The sequence below is a fragment of the Arvicanthis niloticus genome, chromosome 5 (genome assembly GCF_011762505.2).
Source record: "Arvicanthis niloticus isolate mArvNil1 chromosome 5, mArvNil1.pat.X, whole genome shotgun sequence".
In the NCBI taxonomy this organism is placed as follows: domain Eukaryota; kingdom Metazoa; phylum Chordata; class Mammalia; order Rodentia; family Muridae; genus Arvicanthis; species Arvicanthis niloticus.
In genome coordinates this window covers 24,963,541-24,984,646 of record NC_047662.1, presented here as the reverse complement: position 1 = coordinate 24,984,646, position 21,106 = coordinate 24,963,541, and the positions used below count along the sequence as shown (strand labels likewise).

Below are 21,106 nucleotides of genomic sequence, written 5' to 3'. Positions count from 1 at the left end.
TACAGAGTGAGTTCCAGGACAGCCAGGGCTACACAGAGAAACCCTGTCTCGAAAAACCAAAAAAAAAAAAAAAAAAAAAATGAAGGAGAGAAACAATTCTCACAAAAGGGTCCTCTGACCTCCATAAGCATGCTGGGCCATCTTGTGTATGCATATGCATGCACAGGCGTACATGCATATCAATGGATGGATAGATAGATAGACAGACAGACAGACAGACAGATAATAAATCGCTTTTTTAAAAAAGAAGAGAAATAATAACAATCATGTACCAGGACATGGTGGCACAATTCTATAATCTCAGTGCCAAGCAGTCTGAGGCAGCGTTGGCTAGAGAGGCTATCTAAAACGACAGAAAAAGAAACCAGGAGTGTTGCTACACACCTTTAAACTCAAGTGGCTGAAGCAGGAAGATAGCAATGATTTTAAGGCCACACTGCACTGCGGGGGGAGCCTGGGGTGTTTGTCAGCCAGTGAGATAGCCCAGGAGGTAATCTTGCTTGCCATCAAACCAAGGACCTGACCTTTATCTCTGGGACCTCCATGGTATCAAGAGACACCTAAGGTCTAGAATTTATCCTCTGGCCTCCCCACACATACCCTATGGCTCGCGCACATCCACATGCACACAGATTTTTTGAAGAGTAGATAGTGCCTGAGGTGACATCTCAGTCATGAAAGTGCTCGTCACACAGCATGAGGACCTGGGTTCTGCCCTCAGCTCCCATGTGGAAGGCTTGGTGTGATGATGTCATTTGGAAGCTCGCTGGCTGGCCAAACTAACCACAGAGCCACAGATGAAGAGATCCTACCTTGAAAGACAAGGTGGACAGCTCCCTAAGAATGACACTTTGTCTGGGTGTGGAGGTGTGTGTGTCTTTAATCCCAGCACTCAGGAGGCAGAGTAGTTGGATCTCTGTGAGGTGGGGCCAGCTGCCTGGTCTCCTAGAGTGAGTTCCAGGACAGCCAGAGCTACACAGTACAATCCTGTTTTAATAAAAGAGAGAAAAAAAAAATGGCTCCTGACCTCTGGCCTCCACACCCATATACACTCAGAGGTATCTGCATACATATGTGTACACAATGGACAAACACATATACAGAGGGCTGGAGAGATGGCCCAGCAATTAGGAATTCATACTGCCTTTGTAGAGGACCCAACTTCAGCTCTCAAATTCCAACAAGCTGTCTCCCAACTCTACTGGGATTCTATGCCCTCTTCTGTCCCCTCTGACAGACATGTAAACTCATGTACACATGCACACATGTGCATACACACATAATTAAAAAAAAAAAAACACATGCACCAGACAATAAATAGGTAATAACAACGGGAGATCTGTGAGATCGGAGAGGTTCTGTGATCTTCCCAACAGCACACTGCTGGGTTTTGGCAAGGGCAAAATCAAATCACAGCTGGCTGTCCCGGCCCATCTCCTTAATCCTAACACTCAAGCAACAGATCTTCAAGAGTTTGAGGCTAGCTGTACCTACACAGCAAGTTACATAACAACCAGGACCAAATACAGAAACCTTGTCTCAAAAAAGAACAAGGTAAAACAAACAAACAAGCAAAAAACCAAAAATGAAACAAAATAAGAACTCAGAAGCTGGGGCTGGAGAGATGGCTCAGCGTTTAAGAGCACTGACTGCTCTACCAGAGGATCTGAGTTCAATTCCCAGCAACCACATGGTGGCTCACAACCATCTGTAATGGGATCCAGTGCCCTCTTCTGGTGTCTAAAGAGAAAAACAAATCTTAAAATAAAATCTAAAAATAAATACAAATCTAAAAAAAAAAGAAGAAGAACTCAGAAGCTTCCACCTTTTATTTTATTTTCTTCTATTGTTCACCCCTGCATGCATCTGTTTACATCACACAGTTGGGTCACAAGACATCACGAAGGAAGCTAGACAGGGAACAGAACTGGAAGTGAAGATTCCTCATCTGAAACATGACCATTGCCAGGTATGGTGACACGCACTGCACCTTTATTCATTTATTTATTCCAGCACTTAGGGGGAGAGGTGAGAGGGTCTTTGTGAGTTCCAAAACATCCTGGATCCTGGGCTACAGACAGAGTTCCAAGCCAGTCAGAGCTACACAGTCTACACAGTGTTATCCTGTCACAAAATTCTCTCTCTCTCTCTCTCTCTCTCTCTCTCTCTCCCTCTCCCTCTCCCTCTCCCTCTCCCTTTCCCTCTCCCTCTCCCCCCCTCTCTCTCCTCACACACAGTTGACCATTGTACTGTCAACCAAGGCATTTTCACAAGAAATTATCTCTCTACTTGGAATGCATTGAGATCTACATTCACCTGACCAGAGAATTCAAGTCTGTGTACATAATCCAGTATCTTGCTTACACCATGCAAAATCCTGTGTTTGCTAGAGTCCCTGTGTGACCGAATAGATGGCGTGCAAAGCCATGTCTGTCTCTAAATTGTAAGGTGCTTTGTATACAAAATGTTAGTTCCACGTCTCTAGTCGTAATTTAAAACAAAGATTTCTGGGTAGCCAGATGTGGTCTAAACAGGTTAGAAACAGGGTCAATATAAAGATACCAAAGCTCAGGCTGGTGTGATGGGTCATTCTTCAAAATCACTGGCTGCTCTCCCAGGGGACCAGGGTTCCATTTCCAGCATCCACATGGTGGCTCATAACCATCTGTAACTCTAGGCTCAGGCCCGGGAGATCCAATGCCCTCCCTCACGTCCATGGACACTGAATGCATATGGTATGTAGACATATTTAATCTTATAAAATTCAAAAAATAAATAAAACAAATAAAGAGATCAACATTAAAACACTGTAAACTTCTCATTGTCTGAAATGGAAAAAGAAAAACGGCAGTCCTCAGGGCTCTTAGAATCACGGACGACAGATTCTGGTGGGAATAAAGAACCACCTCTTCTTCCACCCCTTGCTGAGTGGTATGGATTCTAATCCATCTTTCACTAGGATTTGCAATGCCTTGGTCAGACTCAAAGCAGCGGCTGGTCCACTAGGCGCTGTTTACTCATAACAAAAGGGCTATCCTGCCCCAGTGTTTCTAACTTGGAGAATGGAGTCAGAGCTGGTGTTTGGTTCCTACTTCATTAGCTGTTCTTCAGTACAGTGCCACCTGGTCAGCAGACACAGTAGCCTTGTTCACGTGGTATATGACATACAATAAGTCAGGCTGTCAAAAGACCCTGAAGCAAGTGTCCCCCGACCCACAACCTTAGTTCTTATCAGCACCAGGCTTGGTAGCCCAGGCCTCTCATTCCAGAATTCAGAAGACAGAAGCCGGTGGATCTCTGTTCAAAGCCAGTCTTCATATTGAGTTCCAGGCCAGCCAGGGCTATATAGTGACAACCTGTCTCAAATAATAGTAATGCAAATATTATAATCACAATAAATAAGAATGTATTGTTTGTGTGCATGCACATGCTTCCACACATGTGTGCATGCCACTGCATGTGTGTGGAAGCCAGAGGACACAGCTGGTTCTCTCCTCACACTGTGGAGGTTCCATGACTAGAACTCAGCTGTCAGGCTTGGCCACAAGAGCCAGCTTGAGGGTCCCTGGATTAGATTCTCTGATCCTAGAATTGTCAAAGACATCAAAATGAGTTCTGATTCTCAGCTTCACTGCCATCAGCTCCTTTTCTGCTCCAACAGCAAACCTACAGATTTATGAATCTTTTGTCTGGAATGTGTACTGGGCTTTTGGCCTGAGAGTCTTGGACTACAGCTTTACATAGGATACAGGCAGGCCAGACAGTGGTGGTGAATGCTTTTGATCCTAGTGTTCTGGAGGCAGATCTCTGAGTTCAAGGCCAGCCTGGTTTACAAAAGTGAGTTCCAGGACAGCAAGGGCTACACAGAGAATCCCTGTCTCAAATGTCAAAAATAAAACCACAAACATACAAACAAAACAAATGAAGAATATAGGAAGGCCTTTCTGTGGCAGACCTGAGCACAAGTTACTAGATGCCATTTAAAATAGTTTCCTAACTTTTTTTTTTTTTTTTTGGTTTTTCTTTTTGAGAAATGTGTCTGGAAGAGCAGTCAGTGCTCTTAACCACTGAGCCATCTCTCCAACCCAAGATTTGAATACTGTCAAAGTTGTACATGATCCATGAAAGAAATGAAAGCCACATACACCTCATCATGATACTAAAACACGAGGCTGGCAGGCATGATAAATACTTGCTAGCTGGTAAACTGACCATGCAACCTGGCTTGGAGCTTGGGAAGTAAACCATACTGCGCTCAAATTCACAGAAATCCAGCCAGGGTACAGGATTAAAGGTAAGCGGTACCAGCACTGCCCCCATCTGAATACCTTTCGTTTTCTGTTTGTTTGAAGCATGATCTCACTTAGTTGCCCAGGGGAGCCTCTTGCCTGACCATCCCCGCAGCTGAGATTACATCCTGTGCCCAAGGCCTTCCACTGACCGACACCCTCAGTCACAAGACGACTTTACTCCCTCAAACCAGGACTGGCTTAAACACAGTACTGCTTCCGGTTGGTTACCACTGTCATCAGTAAAGGATACACTGTAGCTATTGTATTCAGCATCTTAATAGTGGTCCCTGTCCTGGGTAACTCTGGGTCCACTTTGCATTATGGGAGTTTCTAGATGGAAGAATCTTACTGATAGTCTAAGTGTGACTGAGGCCCAGCTCACTGTGTCTACACCATAGTGACCCAACTCACTGTGTCTACACCATAGTGACTCAGCTCACAGTTCTATGTCATAGTGACCCAGCTCACTGTGTCTATGTCATAGTGACCCAGCTCACTGTTCTATGTCATAGTGACCCAGCTCACTGTTCTGTGACATAGTGACCCAGCTCACTGTGTCTACACCATAGTGACCCAGCTCACTGTGTCTACACCATAGTGACCCAGCTCACTGTGTCTACACCATAGTGACCCAGCTCACTGTGTCTATGGCCTAGAGACCCAGCTCTGATTTCACAATCTCTCAGTTGCTCACTGACAAAAGGTCTGTGGAATATTACTAGGCCTTCCTCTCCACACACTAGAATTTTAAAATAATTATTGCATGTATTTATTTTTGTGTGTATGTGTGTGGGGGGGGCATCCTATGGTGTTAGTGCAGAGGTCACAGGACAACAGATGCAATCAGACCCCTCCCTTTACCTTGTGGATCCTGGAGACCTAATTCAGTTTGTCGGGGTTTGCAGTAAGAACTTTATCCACTGAGCCGTTTTACCCCCCCCAACACACAGACATACAGACACTCACACACAAACACATACACACCCCCACACACATACCATCCCCCAAAACACACATAAACACATACACACATACATACAAACACATACACATAAATACAGACACATAAACACACACATACAAACATATACAAGCACATACAAAGACACACACTTACAAACACATACACACATACAAATATGCAAATACACACATACAAGCACATCTGTACAAACATGCACACTTACAAACACATTCACATATATAAACACATGCGCAGACACAAACACACACTATTTCTTTGAGATACGATCTTGCTATGTAGGCCAAACTGACCTCAGACTCTCAATCATCCTCCTGTTGCAGCCTCCCAAGACCTAGGACTACAGGTTTGAGCCACCAAACGCAGCTTAGGTTTCTGAACCCCCAGACCCTTTCTTAATTCCTGTATCTGGAAAATGAGAGTAAAAACTGGACCTGCATCTTGGACCATTATGAGCATGATCCATGACACATGGAAGACCCTGAGGTATAAAACACTTCATACAGATCTTGGTGCACAGTGACTGCTTCTGTAGGGATGATTGTAGGGATGTGGGGGTAGGGTAGGTGGGGGTATGACTTACTAAGTTGCCCAAGCTGACCTTGACCTTGACCTGTGTGTATAGCTGGGTAGGTCCTAAACCTTCAATTCTCCTGCCTCTGTCACTTAAACAGTTGGGATAACAGGCCTGTGCCACCAGGCCCAGTCACACTAAGGACTAAATAGATGAGAACAATTATCACTTGAGGTGAATGTGTGTTTCATCCTACATCTTCCGGGCTGAAACTGCCTGTCATTTTCATTCTTCCTCATGATTTTGGACACTTCCACTTGAGCTCTGTACACCAGGTTGGCCTCGAACTCAGAGATTTGCCTGCCTCTGCCTCCTGAGTGCTGGAATTTAAGGCGTGTGCTACCCCTGCCCAGCTTCTCTTTTTCCTCCTTAATATGTTTACCTGAAATAGAAATTTCACTACCATGAATGGAAAATCAGTGTCACTAGCCATACATGGCAGTTACATGTCACACATGTTAGAACATATAGGTGAGCATGTGTACACGCTCATCCATCGGCCTCCAAAACTGCTCAGGCTGTCAGGATCTTACAGACCACAAGTTGTGAGACACTGCCCCGTGAGAGAGAGCTGGACCTAAGACTATGTCCATAGGCAACAATCTCTGTCTCTGTCTCTGTCTCTGTCTCTGTCTCTGTCTCTGTCTCTGTCTCTGTCTCTCTCTCTCTCTCTCTCTCTCTGTGTGTGTGTGTGTGTGTGTGTGTGTGTGTGTGTGTGTGTCTAGAGAGAATTGATTGAGGTGTCTTCTTCAATTGCTTTCCTGCCAACTTCTTTGAGACAAGAATCTGGAGCTTATTCATTCCCATAGACTAGCTGGCTAAAGAGCCATAAGACCCCTGCTTCCCAAGCCCTGGGTTTGCAAGCATGATCTACGGCATGTAGCTTCTGTACACAGGTTCTGGGGATCAAACTTACACTCTCATGCTTGTGTGGCAAGCATCTTAATGACTGACCTATCTCCCCACCCCACCCCCCACATACCTCACCCCAGAGTGCAATTTTTTTCTTTTCTTTTTTTCTTTTCTTTTTTTTTTTTTTTTTTTTTGGTTTTTGATACAGAGTTCCTCTGAGGAACCCTTGCTGTCTTGGAACTTGCTCTGTAGACCAGGCTGGCCTCAAACTCACAGAGATCTGCCTGTCTCTGCCTCTGCATGGCGCCACTTTTGGTCATACTGCAATGTTCTAAATTGGCTGATGTATTGACAAAAATGAAGTGTGCCCCTCCAATCTTCCGGTCTAGGGAGGGCTGACAGAGAGGAGCAGGCTGGGAACAGTATCCTTCACATAGCCCACCCTCTGTGACTGAGAGGGTAAGGTGTCCCCGGTGTGTCACTTCATCTTCACAAGGCTATAAGCAAGGCCTGATGCCTGCTGTCTCTGCTCAGGACTGTCTCCAGCTCCCTACCACACAGTCTCGAAGCGACACTTTCCAGGAAGTAACGTGAAAATCACCGCCATTACCCGTTCGCTAACCAAGCTAACGTCAGAGCCCCGTGTATGGACAGGGGAGATTCCAAGATGCATCGAGCTAAGTGCACACTGTGGCCAGAAGGTAACCTGCATTCAAATATATCTAGAGGCCCAGGTTTCACGGCCATCATTATTTCACAGACTTTGCATGATTCCATGTAACTCTCATGGTAGTCCAATGAAAAAAAAAATGTCATTATCAGCCTCATGCTACAGATGCAAAACTGAGGCTGAAACTGAGCAAAGCAGTTTGCCTGAAGAACCATAGCTGAGGCTTGGTTTGCCCGCTCCAGAGGCGGGGATTTGACCTCACACTTCTCGGCCAAACCACCCGACAATCTGTCCGGAGGCAGATGGCTCCCAGGGACACATCCCAGAAAAGGGATGAAAGAAGCTGTCTTTCTGGAATCTTTAGATGCCTTTGTGCTGTTTGGCTTTAAAAAACAAAACAAAGCCAGCCATGTGCTAATTTTGTAGCAGCAAAATAAAAACAACAAACTCACCACCAACGCAAAAGCACTATTAAAAACATAACCCACCCACCCCCATTTTTTTCTTTTTTCAGATAACATCTGGCTATGAAGCCCAAGCTAGCCTCATGCTTGTCATCTGTCTCCATCTCCTGAGTGGTGGGGTAACAAGTACCACCATACTCCGTGAGCGACAATCCTTCAAGAACGTACCAACTACACAGCTCCCCTGCCCTTTCATCCCAGGCCTGGAATGGGTAATAGAGGGAAAAAAACAGTTCTGTGTCTAAGACATTTAGGAAATCCTGGATCAGGCAAAATGAATCAGGCTTTTCCTCTCCAGAGACTTAACAAGCCAGTATTGACCCTGAGACTCTCATGGGACAGTTTGTCACGGAAGCCATGTTGGTTGGCTCTGACATATTTTCTTCCCAGGTGCATCATGAACTTTTTTTTTTTTTTCAGTGCAAGCATTACAGTTCAGCATTACATATTCCAGAACCACACTGAAGGGGAAGCTATTAAAGATCACATCTTTAGACGCCGGTGCAACTTCATGGATTTAACATGCACAAGATACAGAGTTAGAGAAGGGGGAGAGGAGAAACGTTCCCACTTTACTAGAGACTATTTTGAGCCTATCTTTCTCCCACCCCAACACCCTCCTCTGATTTAAACTTGGCTTTGAAACCATCAAGCCTGTGGGGGTAGGTAGCCCTAACTCTGACTGAATGCACACATGTTTTCCTATGATATAGGAGAAGCTTTGAACAGAGAAGCGATGCATGTGAGTGTGTCTCCGGACTATTTGTAAGACGAGGTCGTAGCTATGTAGCCCACATTGAGCTCAAACTCTTCATGCTCCTGCCTCAGCATTCTGAGTGCCAGACAATACAAAATGGAGCCTGGCTGAAAAGCTATATAGACTCCTATGATAGATCCCTCCTCTCTGGTCAGAATCTGGCCTTCCTGAGAGTTTCACACCCGACTATATACAGGAAACAAGATCATCTGCAAAGCCGTACCACAAGTGTGAGGGATTGGGTGGTTCACTGTCATGCCAAGGCCCTGAATAGGTGTAATTTTTGGGTGTGAACCAACACTCTGCAGGGAGAGGAAGTGCCTAGCTTCCCTTAAGCACCTACTGTGTGTCAATACTACCCAGGGCACACTGTCATTCTTTTCTCTTTGATTTTGCCAGGCATTCTGGAAGCCAGGTCTTCGTTACTGTGTCTTTATAAACAGACTGAAATTTGGAGTGGACAAACGGCTCACCCAGACAAACGGCTGGCCTGGAATTGTTCTTGGGCCTCTCTGACGATGAAAAGTGTGTGTGTGTGTGCGTGTGCATGTGCGTGTGTGTGTGTGTGTGTGTTTACACTATACTATACCCCTGGGCTCTTGCACCTTTGACTTTATTCTGAGGTCTCTGTCTCTATGGTCCTGGAGAGCACAGGGGCCAAAGACCTTAGCTTTCTGTCCCAAGAACCTTCCAGAATGAGCCTTCTCAGCACTGCCTTGTTCAGGAAGTTTCTGGATTCCCTTGAAGGAAACTTCTCTCCCCCCTCCTCCTCCCCCCCCCCCCCCCCCCCCCGGTCTGGTCTCAACCCATTCTCTGCCTTTGTCCTCTGAGCTCTTTTGAGAAGAGACATCATCCTGAGCTCTAAGTACGAGAGACCCTGTTGGATTCGTCTCCCAGTCAGCACAGGGCTGGTCAGCCTAAGGACTGCTGTTCAAGGACCGATGAGACACAGGAAGAACCAGTGTGTTTTCTGCCCCTGTAAGGAGGCGAGAGGTCTTGGAAGAGGCTGGCATTTGCTGACAAGATGGAAAGTCTGTAAAATGAACATTTCCAGCGAGGCAACGGAAACATGGACAGTCAGCGGCGGCAGAGACTGTCTCTCAGAGTTTAGAGTTGGCCTGTGAGTGAATGGGAGGTGGCTGGTGACAAAGTTCTGAGCCTCTACCCTTTAGGGTCTGAAACAAGAATCACGAAGGCCAACATGTACACACAAATACAGCCGAGTTAAGACAGGACGGGGGACAAGGGCAAAGGCAAGGACATCCTGTCCTGACACTTGGCAGGATAGGAGAGGTGACTTTCCAGAGGGAAGTTCAGAAGTTCTTGCCCTGAGCCAGCTGTACCCTGTCCGGGATAAAAATAGTCTTTCCTCTTCCCTTCTCCCACCCCGTTCCCTAACAACTTCCCCGGGGAACACACATCCATTCTGGGTAAGTGCCCTTCACATATCTCTCCACTTCCCTGGTGACTCCTCTGTCATTCAGGATGCTGGTCGCTAAGGCTCCCGCCAATTCTCATGTGTCTAACAAACATCCTTCTCTTTCTGAGTTTTTGCCACTCAGGTCTGCCCAGGGACCAGGGGATTGATTCCTGGGGGCCCTGCCTTCAAGAGTGTCCATCTCCTCGCCCTGTGTGCCCCAGGTGGAGGAGGCCAGCTTGAGCCGTCACTCTGTCTCCAGGTCCTGCTTCGCCACTGTCCAGAATGAGGAGGTATGGGTTAAGGCAGGGTCATGGCCACCTTTGGACCTCAGAAACTGCATCCCCTATGAGCTCAAGGAATTGGACTGGTGACTGCTGATGGCCTTCTTAATACTTGACATCATGTGCTGGATCTCTGAGGAATATGCTCTTCCTGAGGTGGGGAATGATGGACAACGGACTGCAGAGGCAAGAGCCACCAACCCAGCCAACCTCCAGAAGGCATTTCTGAAAGGCTACTGTACACCTAGGGAGCCTGGCCCTCCATAGATGCAGTCTTCTGTTCTCTGGCTCCCACCATAGCTCCCCCTCCACACTTGTTCCCAGTATCCCTTACCTGCCCAGCTTGGGAGCCTTCTGGCTTATTCACATGATGCTTCTGGCCTGGCTTGGCTGCCTGGACCCTGTTTCAGCTCCCCTCGCCCGTCGTAGTCACCACCTGTCTCCTCGCGCCCACGTTCCACCCTGACTTCCTGTCTCCTTCTAAGGGCTCCGCAGCCAACCCAGCCCCAGCAACCCAACCACAAGCCTCCAGCACCCCAGGCTTCCTGCTGCCATAGGCCTAGACCCCCTCAGCCTCTTGGGTCCCATGCTCTCTAGGCCAGCTTCTACTCTACCTCTACTGAGGGAGGCACTTCGGGGGCAAGTTGAAGGGAAGGCTGTGTGTGATGCCACAGGTCCATAATCCCAGCATTCTGGAGGTGGAGACAGGAGTGGCTACATACAGAGTTCCAGACCAGCCTGAACCTCTCAAGTCCCAGACTAAAAAAAAAAAAAAAAAAAAAAACCAACCATCATCATCCAATGAAATTTTTTTTTTTAATGCAGGGACTCACTGTGTAGCCCTGACTGTTCTAGAACTTGCTATGTAGATCAGATCAGTGTTGCCTTGAACTCACAGAGATTCACCTGCCTCTTCCTCTCTGTACTGGGATTAAAGAAGCAGGTCACTATATATGGCAGGGAAGGATGTTTGTTAGAGCACTCCTCCTGCCCTCCAAGATACGCCTGGGTAAGAGATCCAAAGGGAGTCTTGACCCCCATGAGCAGAGGACAGCAGCTACAAGGTCAGCTTTCAGGGACGGGAAATGGCGCTACAACACCAACTACAGTCACGCTATGCAAGAACTAGGTGGCCTTTAATTTAGCCTCATGGCAAAAGGCATCTCTTGTTCAGAGTTGAAGCCTGGATAATATCTCTGTTAAATAGCTGGTGACAAGGTTGCACGTACTATAGTAAAAAGAGCAGTCACACTCACTGACAGAGCATATCCATGTCACCTTGAGGCACAGGAGAGCAGAGGGTTAGAGTCACGGGGCAGGCCTCTAGTGGTGGAATGTTGACTGCCTGTTTCAGGAGGAAGGCAAGAAAACCTCATACCTTAAGGCTATAGTGACAGGCTGGGGCATGGTGGAACACTGCTTTCATCCCAGCATTCCAGAGGCAGAGGCTGGCAGATCTCTGTGAATTTCAAGCCAGACCAGCTTATATAGTGAGTTCTAGGACAGCCAGGGCTAAAAAGACCCTGTCTCAATAGATGAATAGGTAGATAGGTAGATAGTAGATAGGTAGATAGATGATAGATAGATACATACATATATACATACATACATACATAGTTAGATACATGGATAGATACATACATAGGTAGATAGATACATAGATGATAGATAGATAGATAGATAGATAGATAGATAGATAGATGAATAGATAGATGAATAGAATAACAGAATAGAATAACAGGCAGGGGACAGGACAGCACAGCAGAAGATGGTAATTCAAGAAGAAGCAAGGCCACACCCCTAAGGGAGCGCATGGCATAGCTACAATGTAGCCACTGGTAGAGGATGGAGCAAGCATACTGTACAGGTATCTGTGGCAGGCAGCAGACATTCTGACATCAGCAGGAGTTTAAGAACTTTGCAATAAGCTGCCAGCAGACAGAAGTGAGGATTGTGTCCCTCACAGGCAGAGGGCCAGGAGACCAGTGATGTGAGGAACCCCAAATGGCCCCATCAGGACCAAGAATGGGTCCTGACCTCACTGGAAAGAAAGTGTAAATGTGTCACCTCCTGAGCTACGCTGAGTGAGCAGGTGGGGGAGGGGAGCCCACAGAGCATTGTTGGGGTTTGTGAGGTAGGAGCTGAAGCCCTGTGCACCTCAGCTGCAGAGGGAAGGGTGAACAGGAAATGGGGGTTGGGGGGAGAGGAAGCCTGAGTTGGAAAGTCAGACAAAGAGAGAAACTCAGAAACAAAGGCTGAGAGACACACAGAAAAAAACAAAACAAAACAAAAAAAACAGTAACTCAACTCTCAGAGTGACAGAGCCAGCAGATGTGTCTCCGGACCTGATGCACGCCCAGCTAGCCTCACTTAGAAACCTAAGCATTTTACAGCTCACCTCAGCTTCAGCACTTGCCTGTGGGGGCACGGTGCTAAGAAGCAGTGCTTGAAGTAAGGCCTCTCTAGCTGCCTGTGGGACAAGAATTAGCAGCTAGCTTGGTTTTTAAAATTTATTTGTTTGCTTATTTCTGGAATTTTGGAGACAGGGTCTCTCTCTAGGTGGTCCTTGCTAACCTGGAACTCACTCTGTAGATCAGGCTAGCCTGGAGCTCATAGAGATCTCTGCCTGCCTCTGCCTCTTGAATGCTAGGATTAAAGACATGGTTTCATAGCGGCCTGATCTTTCCATTGTCTAATAGAGATACATAGGGGAAGCCAGGCAGAGTGGTACACGCCTTTAATCCCAGCACTCCAGAGGCAGAGGCAGGTGGATCTCTATGAGTTCAAGGCCAGTATAGTCTACAGAGTGGGTTTCAGGACAGTTAGGGCTACATAGTGAGACCCTGTATGTGGGGTGGGAGGAGAAAAAACAAAAAGAAAGACAGAAAAAGAAAAAATAAGAAGGGGAGTTGATTTTGAACACAGAACTACCACTTTCTGCTTTCTCCAAGTTTGCAATTTACCTAAATCACCTGTCATGAGAGTGGTGTAAAATTTTAAGTTTTGGGGCTGAAGAGGTAACCAAAGGGGGGGGCTGGGGAAAAACCAACCAACCAAAAAAAAAAAAAAAAAAAAAAAAAAAAAACACTTCTGCTCTTACAGAAGACCTGAGTTCAGTTGCCAGCATCCACAACAGACAGCTGACAACAGCCTGTACCTCCAGCTCCAGCTAACCCAACAACCCTGTCTGGCCTCTCTGGGCACACACCATCAAAATCCACAATAAGTCTTCATTTTAAAATTTTGTTGTTTCTCCCCACTTTTGGATTTGATGAAGGTAGAGAAATAGATCAGGAGCTGTTGGGGAGATTGGGTGCCATCTTGTCTCCTGTTGTGGAGTCCCTAGTCCCAGTGACACAGGGTGGACACACAACAACAACATTTCAGGCTCCATGACAGTCTACAGAGATCTTGATGGGATTCAATGGTTTTTTTTATTAAGAAATTTGAGGCCCAGGTTCCCTCTCTCCCTCCTCATCCTGGAGCTTGGTGCTCTCTGAATTCAGTTTTCAGAAACCTAAGTGTGTCCTCCTTCCCCAGCAGGCTCCAGAGCCTCTGGGGTCCCTCTTCCTTCCTTCTCCCCAGATACTGCAAGACACACCCAAGCGCTGTCAGCAGAGAGTGAAGCGTCTGGCACTGATGTTCATGCGCGTGAGTCCCAGGTGCCGCAGCGGTGGGGCCAGAGCCAGGCCAGTTCCAGACTCCAACTCCAGCTCCAGTTCAGCCTCATCCAGAAGCTCCTGGTGCAGGTGACAGACTTGGTCCACTTTTAGTCTGTGCAGCCGGGCTCGCAGCCTGAGCAGTTGCCCTGCCAGCTGCCGGTCCTGAGCCCGCATCTCCTGCTGTGACCAAAAGGGGGCGTGAGTTTGCTAGATTAGCCTCCAGCCTCACCAGGCATCGGTCCCTTTCTGGGACTACTCTGTATAGCTCCTTCTCACCTAACTTCCTCCGACTCGGTCTCGCAGATCTTTTTCCGAATTGGTGGTTCTCAAACCAGCCAAGGAACCATTAGTATGCAAATACAGATGTCTCGTACGCCATCACAAATTAGCTGAGATGATTCACTGAGCTGAACTGGACATCCTTATGTTTGCACATGGGCTGACAGTTAATATTCAGCTCTTCCCTCCTCAGATTATAAGTGACAGCACGATCTGGCTCTACTTTTGACTTGGCTGTCTCTTCTCTTTAGGGCAATGGTTCTCAACCTTCCTAATGCTGGGACCCATTAATACAGCTTCTCATGCTGTGGTGACCCCCAACCAGAAAATTATTTTCCTTGCAACTCTGACTATATAAAGACTCTGTCTCGCTGGGCGGTGGTGGCGCACGCCTTTAATCCCAGCACTTGGGAGGCAGAGGCAGGTGGATTTCTGAGTTCGAGGCCAGCCTGGTCTACCCAGTGAGTTCCAGGACAGCCAGGGCTACACAGAGAAACCCTGTCTCGAAAAAAACCAAAACCCCAAAACAAAACAAAAACAAACAAACAAACAAAAACCCAAAAAAAACAAAAAACCAAAGACCCCATGCAAGTCTGTCTAACCCCCCAGACTCACCAGCTCCCGTCTGAGCCACTCAAGGGCAGAATCCATGGAGTCAAAGCCACAGATGGCCCCAGGTCCCACCGGCTCAGGTCTAACTTGGGCTCTGCACCAGGCCCGGCTCTGGACTCTGGCAGTCCACTCCAGATATGAGGGCCGTCGGGTCTGCAGCTGAAGCTTGGCAGTCAGGGCCTTCACAGAGTCTAGGCTCTCCTCCTCGTCCTCCTCATCCTCCTCACCCACTGCTTGGAATTTCAGCGGCCCTAGGGACATGGTAGGTCTGTGGTGACCAATGGGACAGTAAGGAAAGGCTGGCTCTTCGGCCGTACGAGAGATGAAAGAAGATGAAGTTGAAGAGAATGTGTCAGGAGTGTGTGGTGAATTCAGAAGGTGAGTAAGTGTGCCAGGCTGAGTGAGCAGATGGGTATGTGAGGCTAAGTGTGCAAGGGATGGAATTTTCCTGGCTTGCTAACTAGGGCCCACGTGATGCCCATCCGGGTGGGGGCAGGAGGAGCCCTTCAGATGAATTTTATTGTCTTTGCCCAGAATCAGGTTCCTGGTTCCCAGAAAGGAAGTTGCAGCAGGATAAGAAAAGCATCGTCCACAGCCGACTTGGCCCTGCTCCCAAGACCCAAGTCAAAGGAGTCAAGGGGAAGAGGCAGCTAACTGGTGCTCTTCCTCTTTACAGAGCTAGCCCTTCTGCAAGGCAATAGGGTCCAGGTGCCTAGCCTAAGGCATAGGAGCCCTTGATCCTAGTGCTATTTTGAGGGGACTTTGGGTAGCCCAGTCATTTCTCTGAGCCTCTGTTGTGACAGGTTGGTGACACCAAGCTTTACTCTAAAGACCCTTAGAGATTCTGTTAGCAATCACTGAAAAAGGCTCCGACTGAAGGAGCAGAGGGCAGAGCTGTAGATGGACTTCCAGCCATCCCTCTTCCTGCCATTCACAGGGTTTCGTTCTCTCTCTCTCTCTCCCTCTTCTTCTCCTTCTCTCTCTCACTCTCTCTCTCTCTTCTCTTCTCTTTTTTTTCTTTTTCTTTTTTTTTGAGAGAAGGTTTCTCTTTGTAGCTTTGGCTAGCTTGGAACTTGCTCTATGGACCAAGCTGACCTTGAACTCACAGAAATCTGCCTTTCTCTGCCTCCTGAATGCTGGGCTTAAAGGTGTGTGCCACCACCACCCAGCTGCCACCATGCTTCTCAGTTCTCTCTAAATCTCTGTATTACTGTCAGCAACAAGAGCAGGGCTGGGATTCTGCTCAGTAGTAAAACCTTTCCTAGTATGCTCGAAGCTTTGAGTTTGCACCAGCAATTAGAGAGAGAGTGGAGCTGGGCAGTGGTGGTGCACACCTTTAATCCCAGCACTTGGGAGGCAGAGGCAGGCGGATTTCTGAGTTTGAGACCAGCCTGGTCTACAGAGTGAGTTCCAGGACAGCCAGGGCTACACAGAGAAACCCTGTCTCGAAAAAAAACCAAGAGAGAAAGAGAGAGAGAGGAGGGGAGGGAAAAGGAGAGAGAGAGAGAGAGAGAGAGAGAGAGAGAGAGAGAGAGAGAGAGAAGAGAAGAGAAGAGAAGAGAAGAGAAGAGAAGAGAAGAGAAGAGAAGAGAAGAGAAGAGAAAGGAAAGAAAGGCAGTAGTAGATAGAGCCAGGCAGGCACAGTGACAGCATAAGTGGATTTTGTATTCTATCTCTGATGCAGCAAGCAACCAAAAACCTATTGGGACACAAGTGCAGTCACATGCCCGGAGTTCCTTTTCAGCTACGCTGTGAACTTGAAGTCAGCCTGAAATACAGGAGACCATGACTCAAAACCAAAACAAACCAAGAAGGAGGAGGAGGGGGAGGAAGAAGAGAGGGAAGAAGAGGGAAGAGGAAGAAGAGGAAGGGGAGGGGGAGGAAGAGGAGAAAGCAGAGGAGGAAACAAAACCAGAAATGCACACATCTAAATCCGTAGTTTGGCAAATTCTCCCGAATAATCAATGAAACAGCACTACGGTCAAATAACGCTTCTCCATAAGGGGCGAGTCCTGAGTTGATGTTTCTCACATTCCTCTGCAGGATACAAATCCTTTGTTTCCAAATCAACGTGTGTGTGTGTGTGTGTGTGTGTGTGTGTGTGTGTGTGTGTGTGTGTGTATTTTTGAGATCATAATTCTTTTCTTTTTTTAGGCAGGGTCTCATTACAGAGCTTATTCTGTAGCACAAACTGGCTTCAAATTTACAGGGATCCTCCTGCCTCTGCCTCTGAATCCTGGGATTCCATCGAGGAACCACCATGCCTGGCACTACTTTCTACTTCTTGTCTCCCTCCCACCCAATTGCGGGGGCAAACCCCGGGCTGAGCATGCTCAGAAGGGTCTTACTGACTGGCTCCCCCAGCCCTACTCTCAATTCTGGCAGCATCAGTGAATCGTGCCATTTTATAATCTTTCCAGTGTTCCTCCAGCTCTGCCATGTGTCAGTCACCTGGAAAGTCTGCTAAAACAGATGGCTTCCCCCACCACCAGTTTCAGATTCAGTATGAGTCTATGAGGCAGAAGACTAATCTGCGTGTCTATCAAATCCCCATCTTGAAGGTTTCCCTGATCTGGAATTTCATAGCCTGGTCTCTTTTCAGGTTTGCTTTTAGACAGGGTCTCACTGTGCAGCTAAAGCTGGCCTCTAAGCCCCCTCAGGGTCCGACACACAGGTGTGAGGCACGACACCCAGCTACAGCATGTTCTGTTTCAAGCTTAGCTGCTTTCAGAGAGCAGCTTCAGATTTATGTATTACCTGCTGGGCTGAGCCATCTTTCCAGCCCTCCATCACTCTTCCTTACTCTTTTCCCTCCACCATCGAGTTCTCTCCCATCCTGTTCTGTCCTATATCTGTGTATGGTTTAATTCTGGATCCCATAAATGAGAGAAAACATGCAACGTTTGGCTCAGTGCAGGTGACATGCTGATCTCCAGCTTGCTCAATGTTCCTGCAAATGTTGCCATTTCGTTCTCTTTATAACTAAATAAGGTACTATTGTGTATTTACCACATTTCCTCCATCCGTTTGTCTCTTGACAAACCTCTAGAATGGATCTATACCTTGACCACAGGAACAAGTATAAACATTAGTATGTAAAGTGTGGACATGACCACACCAAGGCATGGTTGAGGGAAGGTTCTTAGGTTCTTACTGAGACGAGACGTAAGGGAGAGTGCAGCTGGGGCATCTGAAAAAGTCCAGAGCTGGGAGAGAAAGTTGTAGACTAAACATAGCCAGCAGAGTAGAACAGGCCATGGAGGGGGGGAGGGGAGGAGAGAGAGAGAGAGAGAGAGAGAGAGAGAGAGAGAGAGAGAGAGAGAGAGAGAAGGACCAAGAGAGGAAGACAAAAGACAACCGAGAGAGCACATGGCTGGAGAAATCTAAGATGCAGTGGGGGAGTGTGTGGAGAGCCAGGACGCCAGTGTGGACTCTGTAACAGGTATTTTTTATGCCGAGAGAACCTGGAGTCCAGCATGCATTTTGGTGTGCTAATAGGCACCAAAGTTAACCATCTCTTTAGGACCTGACAATTGTGCATCACGGGGCGTGGATGTTCAGCTGTCTGTGTGGTCTGCTGACTTAGAATCTCAGGATGCATAACTGGCTTGCAATGGTGGTCATTTTTAGTTTTTTTTTTTTTTGTGTGTGTGTGTGTGTGTGTGTGTGTGTATGGGTGCTTTGCCTGAATCTATGTATGTACACCATGTGCATACTGGGTACCCACCGAGCCCAGAAGAGGAGGTTGGATTTCCTGGAACTGGAGTTACATATAGATGGGTTTGAGCTGTAGTGTGGTGCTAAGGATCAAACCCAGGTCCTCAGAACGAGCAACACTCTTAACCTCTGAGCCATCTCTCCAGCTCCTGGTTTTGGTTTCCTAGGAGGCCCCTGTCCTGATTTCCGGTTAGTGAGCACTTCAGTTTACATTTCTACCCAAAGTGTAGAAGAGGTTCTCTTGCTCCACCAGCGTTTATTGATATTTTCTCTGTTTCTCTTTCTTTTTTTTTTAAAAAAAAAAAACAAAACAACTTTATTTTTGTTTTATGCATACAAGTGTTTTGCTTACATGAATGTATGCACACCACATGTGAACAGTGCTGATGGAAGCCAGAGAGGGCTTTAGATTCCCAGAACCTGGAGTTACAGAAGGTAATTAAGTAGACCCCATGCGATGCTGGGAATGCAACCCAGGTAAGCAGTAATACATGCCCTTCTGAGCTATTTCTTCAGCCCCCGTTTGCTATTTTCTTGATGCTAGCCCTTCTAGGAGAGATGAACTCTCAGTGTACTGTGTGTGCTGTGTGAGGACGTCTTTCTCAATGACTCGCCACCATTTTATGTACACCATAGACCGTCCAGGAGCAGGAGACTGTAATGTTCAAGCCAGAGGCATGAGACAGGAGGCATCCCATCTTTCTTTTTGAAGCAGTGTCTCAGTGAACTTGAAGATCAGTAATTGGCTGGCAGCAGGGTTTGGCTTGTCTCTCCAGAACCTTTAGTGGTGCGTTTACCTGATTCTGGAGATCTGCACTCAGGTGGCCATGCTTAGCAGCCAGTGCCTTTACTCACCAAGCCTCCTCTAAGTTTTGATTCCCAGCACCTACATGGTGGATCACAATCCCTCATAATTCCAGTCCCAGCAGACTCAAGGCACCTCTATGGACACCAGGCACACATATGGTGCATAGACACACATTTAGGCAAAACACTTATACACATTATAACATCATATATACATACATATATATATATATATATGTATATATATACACACACATATATATTATACATATATATATTAAAAGTGGGTGCATGGTGCTTGCTTCGGCAGCACATATACTAAAATTGGAACGATACAAAGAAGAGTAAAAAAAAAAAAAAAGTAGGTGCATGGGTGAATGGTTGAATGAGCCCTCTAGCAAATCAGTTGAGTTTCCTATTGTTTGTAGTTGCCAACTGAATCGTATCTTTTGCTAGACTGAAACCCTGTGAACATAGGGTCCTTTTGGGTCCCTCTACCAAGACCATGGCCCAGTTTCATTGTGTGGGCAACTCACATTTAATGAAAAGGATGGAATCAAAGGACTGGAGTTCCTCAAGTCGGACACTGACACGCCAGAATTGGCCTGTAGATGTTGCCCACCAGGGCAGGACTTACAGCTGTGAAGTGGGGGAGGGCCGCTAGCTACACAGCTGTTTGCTCTTTAAGGTGGACCAAGGGATTTCCCCAACCCAAGCTTCAGATGTGTGGGGGAGAAAGAAGGCAGTTCTCAGTTAACTCACCCACACTTTCCAGCCCACCTACTAGGATGCAGGGGAACAAATGGTTATTTTTCTTTCTTTTTATGTCATCGAGGGGTGCCAGCACCCCAGAACTTTAAAAAAAAAAAAATCCAGAACTTTCAGAGACCCAGCACAGAGGCAAGACTGTCACCACCATTGCACTGATCATGAATCTTAGACTTTATTAATGGACTCTTGGTGGCGGTCCTAAGAAAACCTGAGAACCTGGGACTGTGAGAAAATGTCTATGGAACTGTGCGTTCCCTTCTGGAAGGCCTTGGTCGGTGTCTCCTATCCCTACCAGAGTCTGTGGGGCTGGGTCCCAGGGTTACGCTAGCAAGTTGGAGTTTCAGGAGCTTATCTCCCCACAGCTGAGCCCACGCCAAACTCTGAGCTCCGTGGCACCACCTGCTGCTGTCGCCAGGTCCTAGTTGATTTTGAATCTGTGGCTGCCATTGTTGGTGGTGTTGACTATCCATTGAGAAATGGTGGCACGCCCCAAGTTGAGACCCGGGAGATGACCGGGTGAAGGGACTGCGCAGCCGGAGATGACTCCCTCCTACACAGCCAGATCTGTGCAGCTAGATCAATCCATTCACAGCGTTGCAGTATCTCAGGTGACTCGGGCACCACTACTCCCTGCTGTAAGAAGCCGAGGGTGCTGTTGCCGGACACCCAGAAGTGGAAGCCATGCTGGATCTCCGGTTATCCGGGCGTCCAGGAGGGGGCGCCCTTGAGCCGCGGATGCTATCCCATGTGTATTTAAAGGCGTTTTAAAAAATGATATTGTGGAAAGTGCTCTCCTTCTCTGTATGTAATGTCATTTTGGGGCATAACCAAGTAGAGAGGCTGGCCGGAGGCGGGGTATGTGGGTGGGTGGGGTGGGGGTGGGTGGGTGGTGTTGAGATTCGCGGAGTAGCAGGAACCGAGAAGAGGATGACGGAGAGACCATCCCGACTTTCCCCCAGCCCTATC

The 21,106-nt window shown here is 47.4% G+C and overlaps 1 protein-coding gene across 2 annotated transcripts; it reads right to left on the bottom strand.

Moving 5' to 3' along the window:
* Positions 1–13,693: 13,693 nt before the first annotated feature.
* Fam167b (family with sequence similarity 167 member B) lies at positions 13,694–15,296 on the bottom strand. Of its 2 annotated transcripts, none has more exons than XM_076934144.1 (2): positions 14,849–15,296; positions 13,694–14,131 (listed from the first exon to the last, which is right to left on the bottom strand). In XM_076934144.1, the coding sequence occupies exons 1-2, from the start codon at positions 15,104–15,106 to the stop codon at positions 13,904–13,906; spliced, it is 486 nt and encodes a 161-aa protein (XP_076790259.1). In that variant the 5' UTR covers positions 15,107–15,296; the 3' UTR covers positions 13,694–13,903. The 2 variants fall into 2 exon arrangements, with proteins under 2 accessions (XP_076790259.1, XP_034359380.1); XM_034503489.2 differs by having other exon boundaries at positions 13,694–14,134; positions 14,849–15,288.
* Between the last annotated feature and the right edge of the window lie 5,810 nt (positions 15,297–21,106).